At 43.6% G+C, this 13,125-nt stretch overlaps 1 protein-coding gene across 1 annotated transcript in view; it reads right to left on the bottom strand.

Annotated features, from left to right (window-relative positions):
• Positions 1-13,125, bottom strand: part of DNAH9 (dynein, axonemal, heavy chain 9) — a 371,284-nt gene that overhangs the window by 188,141 nt on the left and 170,018 nt on the right. Inside the window, exons 36-38 of the mRNA XM_011965684.1 lie at positions 12,367-12,541; positions 7,082-7,255; positions 6,388-6,595 (exon numbers count right to left, since the gene is read on the bottom strand). Coding sequence (XP_011821074.1) covers positions 6,388-6,595; positions 7,082-7,255; positions 12,367-12,541 — 557 coding nt within the window. The remainder of the gene's footprint in view (positions 1-6,387; positions 6,596-7,081; positions 7,256-12,366; positions 12,542-13,125) is intronic.

Consider the following 13,125-nt stretch of genomic DNA (forward strand, 5'->3'; position numbering starts at 1 on the left):
GTACAGTGGAGACTCCAGAACTGTATGCAGTGAAAGAGAGGAGAGAGGCAGGTATTATCAACCAGCTGCCTCCTCTACAAAAGAACATCTGATTTTGAGAAAAATAGCATCTGATGGGCTGGCAGGATGATTGAGCTGCAAAAAGTCCCCCTGGAGACCTCTAGGAATTGACTTGCTGGGTGGAGTTACTGTCTATTTGAAAGCTGGAATATTTCTCCCCAAAACATTATTTCTGTTTTAGCGTAGCTTGTGTTCAACTTATTTTTCAAGAAGAAAAGGTTTGCTTTTGTTGCTTTTTGTTTTTTGGCAGTTGGGGCTTAGAAATTATTGTTTGATATAGATTCTTAAATTTGAGAAGTAGGTTGTTAATATTATTATAATAACAGCTTTCATTGACAAAGCACTTATCGTATGCTGGGAATCATTTTGAGTGTTTCACATACTTTATCTTACTATTCAAGAATGAAAAGAATGAACCGTTGATTCACTCAACAACATGGATACATCTCAAAATCATGCTGAGTGAAAGAAGCCAGGAAAAAAAGAGAGTGCACATTTCGTGACTCTATTATACAAATTTCTAGAAAATGCAAACTAATTTATAGTGATAGAAAGCAGATCAGTGGTTGAAACAGGGCAGGTGGGCGGGGGTTGGGAGGAAGGAATTACAAAGGAATGTAAGGAAACGTTTGGAGGTGATGGTTATGTTCATTATTTCAATTATGATGATTTCATGATGTATAAATATTTTGAAATGTATCAAATTGTACACCTTAAATATGTACAGTTTATTATGTCAATTATAACTCAATATAGCTTTTTTTTAGAAAAGAAAAAAATGTAAAAAGATTATGCTGCCTTTCAGTAGGAAAAAGGATAAATGAGCTGTGATTTATTCACACAATGGAATTCTATGCAGCAGTGAAAATAAATGAAATAGATCTGCATGTATTAAGACAATGATTAAAAAAGTAATGATATGGGTTGGCTGTGTGCCCGCCCTAATCTCATGTTGAATTGTAGCTCCCATAATCCCTACGTGTCCTACCTGCTGGGAGGTAACTGAATCATGGGGGTGGGTTTTCCTGTGCTGTTCTCATGATAGTGAATATGTCTCATGAGATTTGATGGCTTTCTAAAGGGCAGTTCCCCTGCACACGCGCTCTTGCCTGCCACCATGTGGGATGTGCCTTTGCTCCTCCTTTGCCTTCCACCATGATTGTGAGGCTTCCCCAGTCATATGGAACTGTGAGTCCATTAAATCTCTTTCCTTTATAAATTACCCAGTCTCAGGTATATCTTTACAGCAGTGTGAGAATGGACTAATACAAGTAAGTTGCCAAAGACAGGTATAGTATGGCATATTTGAAGTTTAAATATGCAACATTATGTATTTTATGGCTACACAAAAGTGTAAACTTGGAATGAGACACGTTGAGTTTAGTACTCTAGTTAATAAGTGGCAGGAAGGAGAAAGGAGCGACAGGGGTGATGTATTAACTATACTTGTTTTTATTCTATTTTATTTTAGTTTGTGGCAAGGGTCTCACACTGTCGCCCAGGCTGGAGTGCAGTGGTGCGATCTCGGCTCACTGCAGCCTCAACCTCCCAGGTTTAAGCAATTCTCCTGCCTCTGCCTCCTGAGCAGCTGGGACTACAGGCACGCACCACCATGCCTGGCTAATTTTTTTGTGTATTTTTGGTAGAGACAGGGTTTCACCATGTTGGCCAGGCTGGTCTCGAACTCCTGACCTCAGGTGATCCACCCGCCTCAGCCTCCCAAAGTGCTGGGATTACAGGCAGAAGCCTCCACGCCCCGCCTATTAGCTGCACTCATAATGCTAAGTTCCATTTAGCATAATGCTAACACTTTAGCATCTGTTAAATCTGGATAGTGCTACACTGGCATCTGTTATATTATTTTCTGTACTTTTGTACATGTTTGAAATATTTTATAGTTAAACATAAAAGGTTTAAATAATTCTCTATCCCACCGTCAGCACCCAGTCAGTTTCCCTTGCCAGCAACAAGTGCCGTCTATGTTTCTTTTGTGTCCTTCTGGACATTGTCTAAGTTTTTATATAGGCATAAATTATGTGTGTGTGTATATATTATACATATTTTTGAAAATCATATAAGTGAGTAAATTTTTATATATTTCTTTTTAAACAAGATACATTTTGGAGCATGCTATATATACTGTTCTATATCTTCCTTTTCTCAGTCAACAACATTTTGGAAATAGTTCCAATTCAGTACTTACAGAATTTTCTCATTCTTTCAAACATTGCTTAATATTCTATCATACAGACAATTAGGCTGTTGCTCCCCTTTTACCATTACAGACACATTATAAACATAAATTTGCACATCTGTCTGGGTGTGCTAACTGTCCTTTCAAGCAGACTATGCCACCTCACATCCAACTTTTTCTTTAATACACAGGGTCTCAAGTGCAAATAATGATTAAGACACTGGGCTGCAAAATGAGTAACGGGTTCACAAAGGAGGTGCAACAGTTTGCCTCTTCATTGAATGTACTAGAGCAGCTGTCTTTTGAGTGTACGCATCTCTCTTACATTCAGTTGATTCTCCAAATCCCTGTTTGATACCTGGTTTCTAGCTGTAACTTTTTAAATCATTGGTAACACCCTTTCTCCTGCCATGTTGTTGCTCTTAAAATGTTTTAGGCTGAGAAGCCCAAATAATCAAGATTGTTTGCACTATGCATAAGGCAAGAGGAAGGAAGTTCCCATAAGGGAATAAAAGGGAATACAGCATTTTTCAGAGTTAAGGGTCTGAGCTTTATTGCATGAATGTTGTTACATATATGCTGCTACTCTGGGCTTCAGCTGACTCCCCAGTTCCTGGTTGCCTCTGGACAGGAGAGGTTAGAGAACAGTAGCTTTCTCCATCCCTTAGGGTGCGAGGAGGGATGGCTTCAAGGTCTAACGTTACCAACAGGCCATTAGGGAATTAACAAGAAACAGAAAGTGCTGGGTTTTGGTGAATGCTCAGCTACAGTGAGAGCCGGTTTTCATCCTGGTTCTATGTAACAGCATTTTGAGATTTATTTGTAGTCACAGCTACTGGGGAGGCTGAGGCAGAATTGCTTGAACCTAGGAGGCAGAGGATACAATGAACCAAGATTACACCACTGCACTCCAGCCTGGGCGACAGAGCGAGACTGTCTCCAGAAAGAAAAAAGGAATTCTCTGTGTTCTAACAGGAGGGAAAAAGAAAGCCCTCTAGGTGAGAGATCCAGAGTGAGAATGACAGGTCAGGGCAGTGTGAGAAACTCATCTTCTCTTCCTTGATTCCAAATGTTTACCTTCTATTTAAAGGATATTTTAAAAATATTATAAAACCTCTTTAATAGAATTAAATCACTTTTTCTGTTTAATTTTATTAAATCATTAATTGTAATAATTTTAGAATAAATTATTGAATGTACTCTATTTAATAAAATTAAATAGAAAATCATTTACATAGAAAAATCAATTAAATAGAAAATCATTCCTCTGGAATACCTGAATAGTACTACTAATGATAATAGTAATAATGTTGAATATTTATTGCAGTTTTCAAAGTATTTTCTTAGCAGGGAAGCAGTATAGCCTAGTGGTTAAGAGCACAGGCTCTGAAGTCAGACTCTCTGGAACCCTGGTGCCCCCACTTACTGTGTGTCATAGGGTAGCTTGTTTAACTTCTCTGTGCCTTAGTTTTCTCATGTATAAAATGAAGGTAATACAAATTCTTATTCACAGAGCTGTACAAGATTAAAGAAGTAAAAAAAAAAAAAAAAAAAGAAAAGAAAAGTGTAAAAGTCTAAGTCAGATTCACACTCCTGTTAAGTCTTTGATAAATGTCAGTTGTTGTTGTTGCTATTAGTAGTAGTAGTAGTAGTATTAATATTAGTAATGTACTTGTCACAGTAATAAGAATTGAGGTAAAGGGGCAGAGCTGGTAATCCGATCAGTTGTTGGACTCGAGGCTTGCAAATAAGGGTAGATATTTGAACAAGAAAGAGGAATTCTATGAGGCAGATGGCAAAGTGCTAAGATTTAAATTAGCCAGACAGGTGAAGTCTGCTTAAGGTCACGGCCAGGTGCTGATGCGATGTCTTCGGCCTTGATGGAAGGTTATGTTGTGATGGTGCTGAGGCCTCATGGAGTAAAGGCTAAGCCAGTGGTTTACTGGAGCTGATTATTGAAACCAAGGGAATTGTGCAAGCCGGTTGTTAAACATGACCATTATTAAAAAATAAATTAGGCCGATCGCAGTGGCTCAAGCCTGTAATCCCAAGACTTTGGGAGGCCAAGGCAGGCGGATCACCTGAGCTCAGGAGTTTGAGACCAGCCTGGCCAACATGGTGAAACCCCGTCTCTCCTAAAAATCCAAAAATTAGCCCTGTGTCTTGGCAGGCACCTGAAACCCCAGCTACTTGGGAGGCTGAGACAAGAGAATTGCTTGAACCCAGGAGGCAGAGGTTGCAGTGAGCCAGGATCACGCCACTGCACTCCAGCCTGGGTGAGAAAGAGTGAAACTCCATCTCAAAAATAAACGAATAAATAAATAAATATAGACAAACTTATAATTAAGTAAATTATATTGAAAATCATGGTAATAAATATTCAAAACTCATCACATCTTAATTATTTTATGACATTTACTCTCATGTGTATACTGGAGGTTATTTTCATCCATTGTATCTGTAAAGTGGAAATGCTTATAATGGTGTGCTACTGTGTATCTCTTCCTGACTCCTTGTTCACTGACATTGCATTGGTAGCTTACAATTGGCCGTGGTGGGAGTATTTACAACATGGAAATTGGCAAACACTACAATCTAGGATTTAATTTGTTTTGTAGACTTGTGAAAATAATAAGGAAAATGTTAACAATTCAGATTATACTTAAAAGTGTGTCATGCTTGTTGCTGCAACATTGTGAAGAGCACAAAAAGCGGACAAACAATTCTTTCAGTATTTGAATAGAAGATGTTTACATCTTTGACAAACTAGTAAAGTTCTGATGTAAATCTTTGTTGTTTCATTTTGTCTTACTTGTTAATATTCATGTCTGAACTACAGTCAGTTGCTGGATTGGGATTGGTTCAGCAGCAGATGTAGTCCAGAGGTGAGTTTGAAATAGGTGAAGAAGTCTCTGGCACTGAAGGGCGGGTAGGGGGAAGCCTGAACCTCTGTCCACATGCTCGAGGCACCTAGCTGCTCTGAGGGGCAGAGAGCAGAGGCGGTTCTCCCCACCATCAGCATTTTGAGTTGGCTGGACCCGAATCCTACAAGAGCTGGAGTCCTACAAAAACTGTGCAGAAAGAATTCCCCCAGGGGCAAAGTAGACTGTTAGTAGGGGCAACACCGCAGGCCAACTCCAGGGTTTACACCAGGCAGGGATGGCAGAAGGACTGGGTAAAATGGTCAAGGCAGAGTAAATGGTGGTGCACACAAAGCCTGCTTTGCAAGTCTGCTGACCTAAGGCCTGGGTGATGTAGCAGATAACGAGAGTGCCAGGTTCACTTTTCACGTTATAAGCTATGGCTCCTAACTTATCCATCTGCAAACAGCTCACATCTAGGTGTGGGGAGGCACTGCAGTGTCACCTGGGAAATTCAGACCAAGTAACAGAGTGGGACAAGGCTGTCGCTGTTTGGGAAGTAACAACAGGGTTTCTCCCCGGCCCTGCCTCTCCCCTCGTTTTGCTGAAAGAATGGCTTGGAAGCTTCTCCAAAACAAAGCTGTTTTTAGTCAATGTGTTGTTTCCATGAAAAAGAAGACTGTGTTGTAAATGAGTTAAGCGGAGAGAGACTCTGGCAAGAGGAAAACATCACCAGTGGCCCATGTCTATTTGGGAGCTCTGTGTGTCAACACTGGGGAAAAGCAAGCCCTAGGTGGAGTCAGAAGACCGGATGTGTCACGCCTGCCTCGCCACTTGGCGGTGACTTTGGGCAATCACATCCTTTTACCAGAGCCTCAGTTTCCCCATCCATAATATGAGAGAGGAATTAAATGATCTCTAGAGACACTTTCAGTGCCAGAAGCCTGCAAGTTCTTGCAAATCTCTCCATAGCTTGTAGCTGTCTTTGTCATCAAGGTGCTGAACTGCTCTGTGTTGAACACCTTGCTCTTGAAAAATTTAACAGGCCAGGGAGGAATGTAGGAAGAAAGACCAGAAGCGGAGCTAAGGGGTCCTGGAGGAGCCAGAAAGAGGCATGTGGGGAGAGGTGAGAAGCGGCATGTGGGAAGAAGTGCACAGTGCTGGGGTACGCAGAAGTCCAGCCAGGCAGGCACCTGACGCTCGGCTTCAGCTCTGTGTCAGGTGACACAGTCACCCACACACCCCCGACCCCAGGTGCCCTGGGCTGCTTACCCTGCAGCATTGCCGACGTGGTGTAGTAGTTGAATGGCACGTTTTTCACCAGGTATGCCTCGGGGTCGAGGCTGGCCAGCTTAGCTCTCACCAGCACCGACTTGCCAGTGCCAGCTGTGCCCACCAGCATGACAGGCCGCCGCCGCGCCATCAGCCGCTCCATGAAGTAGCACACACGGATGGTCTCACTCGTGTGCACCAAACATGCCTGGAACAGGAGCACAATAAACCTGCCAAGGGTGGGTTCCAGGGAGAAACAGATGTACCACCAATATTCCAAAGCATTTCAGAAGAGTGGATGTGGAGCTCCCCAAATCAACACAGGTCAGGAGAATCTTCCCGGATATTCACAGTGGGACCATCCCACAGACTCGCTCTCTGGGCTCCCTGCAGTTGGGCAGAGAGCTTCCCCACTCTCCTCTACCACCCGGGCCTCTTTCTCTGTGGCCTCTCTAATGCATTTTAAAATCTTCTGCCCCTGCCATTTCCTCCTCTCTTGAGGAAATGTCCTGGCCTTTAGGAGAATCTGTGACTTCATTATGCCTGTCATCTCCTCTGCAAAGTCATGGAGCTGGGGATGACTAGTTCCCAGCAAGGACAAATGCTTAGATGCCCATGCGTGGCTGCTACTGGAGCCACTGCAGATCCTTGAGGGTAACTGCACGCACGTCCTGGGCCACTCAGCCGCACTCACCTGCAAGGGCATCTCGGGGTCAAATTCAAACTGGGGGATGAGCTTGGACCAAGGCTCGAATTTCTTGGTCTCTGGGTCGATGTAATAGTCAAAGATGGTTCCTTGGGCAGGAAACTTGACTGTTTTGAACTCAGTCAGCCACCATTTGCTGAACTCTGCCCGGTAGTCCACAAGCTGTAAAAACAAAGACAGTCACGGGACAAGGTCCTCCAGAACTCAAGAAGCCCACACAGGAGGCCACAGCATAAGATAGAGGGTCACGGCAGGATTATGTGCTCCTCCCTGTGCGGGCCTGCCGGGTAGACCAGCTTCTCCAGGAAGGCAACGCTGCCCTGAGGGTCAACCCTGACCAGGCCCAACTATGCAGGGGGCACGCACAGGCATCCTTGCTTGACCACGCAGCTGAGCCAGCCTGGTCCTGCCATGTCTTGCAGCCATTGAAGGGTGGAGTGGGTTGAGGGAGGGAGGTGGAAGAACATGGGGGAGAATCAAGAACTCCTGGAGAGATACATTGGCCCCATTCTTTGATGCCTGAGATTCTCTGCAGTTCCCAGGGTGGCAGCCTGAGGTTGGAGTGGAACGGTGACTCTTGACACCTGGGGCACAGAGCGTTGGAGTGAGAAGAGCCTCAGAAGGGTATGGGTGTCAGGTAGGTAACCACAGGCAAGTCCTTCTTTCTATGCCTCAATCTCCTCATCTGTAAAATGAGGTTTCTAGAAAGATTTCCAAGGTTCTTGCAAGAGCTAAAATCCTAGAATCTAGGAGCAGCAGGGGAGACAGAGCTGTACTGGTCTTTCTGACAGAAGGAATAAGTAGAGGCATATAATTTGCATGCATGCCTATTACATAATGAGCCTCTTATGCATGGGCTGTACACCCAGTGTACTCAAACCATCTTATTGTGTCCAAGCAAACACATACACACACACACACTCAGACCCAAAACATACCCATTGCTACTGGCAACTCTCTGGGAGGGCAAACCCACTCTTTAAACATACCGAACTAAGGAAAATCTTAAAAGAAAAAAAAATTGGACATTTTAGAAAACATTCGGCCGGGCGGGTCACTCACGTCTGTAATCGCAGGACTTTGGGAGGCCGAGGCAGGAGGATCAGGAGGTCGGGAGATGGAAACCATTCTGGCTAACATGGTGAAACCCTGTCTCTACTAAAAATACTAAAAAGTTAGCCAGATGTTGTGGCGGGCGACTGTAGTCCCAGCTACTCGGGAGGCTGAGGCAGGAGAATGGTGTGAACACGGGAGGTGGAGCTTGCAGTGAGCTGAGACCGTGCCACTGCACTCCAGCCTGGGCGACAGAGCGAGACTCTGTCTCAGAAAAAAAAAAAAAAAAGAAAAAAAAAAAAGAGAGAGAGAGAGAGAGAAAATACTCATGGAGGGCAGGACAAAGACAGAGTTCAAAGGCTGAACAGACCAGGGAGCTGGGCACATGGCAACAATTATGAACCCCAAAAAAAGGGCATTCCTCATTTTGCTGTCTGTTAAGTAAACAGGATTGAAGTCTTTTGCTTTAAAATGACAGTGGAAATGGGTGGTAAGATAAGAAAAGATTTGTTTGATGTTCTGATTCTGATTTGAATTTAGATCAAGGGGACGTTATAACTTCTCAATATTGTTCTCTGGAACCAGAAGCCTAGAGGAAACCCCCATTCTTAACTCCTAGATAATATGCTTCAAGACCTTCAACTTTCTACAAAAACCAGATTTTAGGTTTCTATGGAAACTCTGAAATGAAGGCCACCTCTAGAAGGAAGGAAGTGTGGGTCTTCTCCTTTCCTCACCCCCCATGCTTCCTTGAGATGCCCGGCAATTTCTCAGCTAAGCCCTTGGCTGGGCCATACCGACATTGTCTCACCTTCCTGTAAGCTAGTATTTGACTGCACCTTGTACTATAATTGGACACTGTAAAATCAAGGTGACCTCTGCTGGGCCAGTCCAATGGTCCTTTCTTTTACTTTTTCTTTTTTTTTTTTTTTGAGATGGAGTCTCACTCTGTCGCCTAGGCTGGAGTGCAGTGGCGTGATCTCGGCTCACAGCAACCTCCGCCTCCCGGGTTCAAGCAGTTCTCTGCCTCAGCCTCCCAAGCAGCTGGGACTACAGGCGCCCACCACCATGCCCAAGCCTGGCTAACTTCTTATATTTTTAGTAGAGACGGGGTTTCACCATATTGTCTAGGCTGGTCTTGAACTATGGACCTCGTGATCCACCTGCCTTGGTCTCCCAAAGTGCCGGGATTACAGGCCTGAGCCCCTGCGCCCGGCCCAATGATCCTATCTTAATTCCACTCCATGGTATCTCGTCAGCATGGTCCCTTCTGAAATCCCCGTCTCCCTTGGGCTCTGACAGTTCACTGTTTTCTCTCTGCCCTTTAACCTGGAGGACATGAGGACTTTACTGGTATACTGTGGTAGAGTTGGGAACCCAGTGTTACTTCGCTTCATTTTCACAATGCTATGGGTTATCCTGGTTACTTAAAATTATTCCTATTTTATAAAGTGGGGGTTTTATGAAAAGACAGAATTGGGAGTTGAACTCAGGTTGTCAGTCTCACAATCTGGTGTTTTCTCCACCTCATGTTTCTGAGAGTTTTTTTTTGTAGTTCTGTTCTGCTTTTATGACAGTGTTTTCAATGTAAGCACCATTGGTGTTCCTGATGTGAACATGTTGGCAAAATTCCTACCTTCCTATTTACAGCACTACTTCTGGTGTTTAGCTTTAATGCAGGCTGTGTAGGGGTCTGGGATGTGCCCTGCTGCTAAAAGCTTTCTCCCTTGTCCTCTCCCCAGGTTGCCGGCAGGGCTGTCGATTACTTCAAGTGCTCCAGTGCCCAGGACGCCTGGAGGGATGCTTTCTCCGGGGCTTTTAAAAGGCTTGAGGGGATTTAAATTTTTATACCCAGAGTGAGAAAAATTGATCACATATTTTCATCCTGTTACCCCACTGCCTGCTCAGCATCAATACGAGAGAGAAGCCCAGCGGTCGCTGTCTGACATTTTGCCAGCCCCAGGTCAGAGACTGCATTTGATGGGGAGCAATAACCTATGCATTTGGGATTTCTGTGCAGTTCAGCCAGGTCTCATCCATCCTGCTGAAATCTCTGCCTCCTTGCCTCAAAGGGGAAACATAAAGCTGTCAAAGAAGTAGTCCACAGAGAAGCTCCAAAGACTACAGAACAGACAGCAGAAAATTCTCAGATGTTGAACTCCTGGTTCATGTATCCTCCTGTCCTTGGAGATTTCCCTTTCTGCCTCCAGGGCATCCGGCTCTGGGGAGGGCGGTAGAGAAAGGTGCACTTCCTGAGAGCCTGTGAGAGCTGCTTTCTGAATTTTGAGCACCAAAGAACACATCAGGGAGTGATGGGTGGTAGGACGGATGTTAACAGCCAGGGCCCTTGAAAATGAAAAAGAAGTTAATTGCTAATTCTTTTGTGTCCAAGTTCACTTTCATTTTGGATTTCTAGAACATGATTTTGCCTGAGGAGGCTGAAAGTTTCTACTTTTCTTTGAAAGAGGCTCACAATCAATCCAGACTGAAAAGGGTAAATCACAACTTTCTAACAATTACAGCTTGGTCTGATCCCCTGTTGCAAGAGAGGTAGCAGATACTTGCTATGGAACCGAATATTTTTACTAGAAGAATATTAATAATAAACACCCATGGGTTGTGCTAAGTACCTTGCATAGATTCATGCTGAGTGATTAGAACAGTATGCATTCAACTTAATCCTCGCCACCCTCCTAGGAGCTGGGTACCCCATCATTATCCTTTGTGAACATGGCGAGAGTAAGGTAGAGAGAGGTTAAGTTACTTGACTAAGGTTCCCCAGATAATAGGGGCAGAGTTACAGTTCAAATCCATAGTTCATGTTCTTTTTTATTTTTATTTTTTGCTTTTCTCATTGATTTTTAAAAATCACTTTATGGTAGTATGACTGATATACAAAACCTGTACATATTTAACCCATACGATGTGATGAGTTTAGAATATACTTGTGAAACCATCACCACAGTCTATGCATAAACCTCCATATCACCTTCAAAGTTCCCTTCCATGCTCTTATTTATCATCATTACTATTATTGTTGTTGTTGTTTTGTGCTAAGAACATTTGATGTAAGATTTATCTTCCCTCTTAGAAATCTTTCCTTTTTCTTTTTTTTTTTTTTTTAAGAAAAAGGAAATCTTTCCATTTGCAACAACGTGATGAACCTGGAGATTGTCATGCTAGGTGAAATAAGCTAGGCACGGAAGAACAAATCTGACATGATTCCACTTACAAGATGCAGCTAAAATAGTCAATTCACAGAAGTGAAGAGAGGAATTGAGGTTGCCAGTGGCTGGGGAAGGAAGCAATGGAAGGTATAGGTCAAAGGGTACAAAGTTTTGGTTATAAAAATGATTAAGTCCAAGATGAATAAATCTTCTGTACAGGAAAGTTCCTATAGTAACAATACTCTATTGTATACTTAAAATTTGCTAACACAGTCCATATTCTTAATTGCCATGCAATATTGCATAACAGCTAGCATCAGTTTATAAAAGACTGGTTTGCATAATATTGAATGTTTTTCTTTCTAGATAAAGTATCTTTTATTTGGAGAAAAATAAGTAAAGAAAAAGGCTAGAAATACCAGAAGGGTGAGGGGATAGGATGCAAAGATATTCCAAACCACATATCCCTTCTTCCAATCAACATGAGACTATAGCAGTCAACAGTATGAGATAAATTCCACTTTGGTTTTCCAATCCTAGATGCTAATTAGACTTTGGTCCAATCTTCTCTGGACAGCTTTGAGTTTCGTGGGTATGGAGATATGATGGTTAACTCTGGCCTGGTAGGGAGTGGTACATCCTTGTTCTAGAGGTTTTTAAGAAAACTGAAGGGTTTCCTTCCACTCAAGCTTCCAGAGCACAGCCTCCTTCCACCCCTTTCTCCACAAACACACCACGTGGTAAAGTAGTGCATATATACCAGCAGTTGCTCAAACTCAAACACTTTATAAGTTCCCAAGAAATCAAAGGTATGTTCAGTAGCTCAAAAAGGAAAAGCTCTGAACACACCATGACCTCATGTATCTCACCCTGTGAGGGCTTGCTAGGGGGACTGATGTCTTTAGCAGAGTAATAGGTAGGTGACTAAATAGTTTGCTGCTTTCAAGTCCATTCTGACATTTAGCTGTCCTATCTTCCAAATCTTTGCTAAAGGATCATTGTTTTGCTGCTACAGACTTCAACGTGGATGTTGAACTCAATATATCTCCTTACCTGATCCTGGACCATTGCTCCGCCGAAAGCCCAGATGGCAGCAAACACAAAATAATGCTCATAAATTTCCTTAGGGCAGTCTGCAGGGATGTCCTCCGTGGTCAGGAGACATTCCAGAAGGTGACACACCATCTGAACCATGCTCTGCTCTGGGATGGGAATGATTTTCTTAAACCTGCAAAGAGAGACCCGAGGGGATCTGAAACACAGTGGATATTCCATCCTGGTGGTGCTGTTGGACTGCTATGGAACCACTCAGTTTCAGCGGACTCATGGCCTGTCAAGTTCTTTGGGATTACAGACGACCAGAGCGCCACTTAGGCCTTTATTCTCATCAGCTGTTCTCATGGCAGCTTCCTTTGTAAGGAAGTAAGGGCCCAGAGCTCTCCTGAGGACTTTCTCATCTCCTTTTCTTTGACACCCTCTCCCTGTGCGCTTCTCCTTCTGTTGATGATCCCCTCTCAGTCCCTGGGAAACCCAGGTGTTTGCAACAAGGAAAAACCACTTTTTCGCTCGTTTCACAATTTCTGCAACTGTCAAAAAGCACCTAAACTGTAATCCCAGCACTTTGGGAGGCCGAGGCCGGAGGATCATGAGGTCAGGAGATTGAGACCATCCTGGCTAACACGGTGAAACCCTGTCTCTACTAAAAATACAAAAAATTAGCCACGCGCGGTGGTGGGTGCCTGTAGTCCCAGCTACTCAGGAGGCTGAGGCAGGAGAATGGCGTGAACCTGGGAGGCAGAGCTTGCAATGAGC

Source organism: Mandrillus leucophaeus, unplaced genomic scaffold (assembly GCF_000951045.1).
Source record: "Mandrillus leucophaeus isolate KB7577 unplaced genomic scaffold, Mleu.le_1.0 Scaffold732, whole genome shotgun sequence".
Classification (NCBI taxonomy): Eukaryota; Metazoa; Chordata; class Mammalia; order Primates; family Cercopithecidae; genus Mandrillus; species Mandrillus leucophaeus.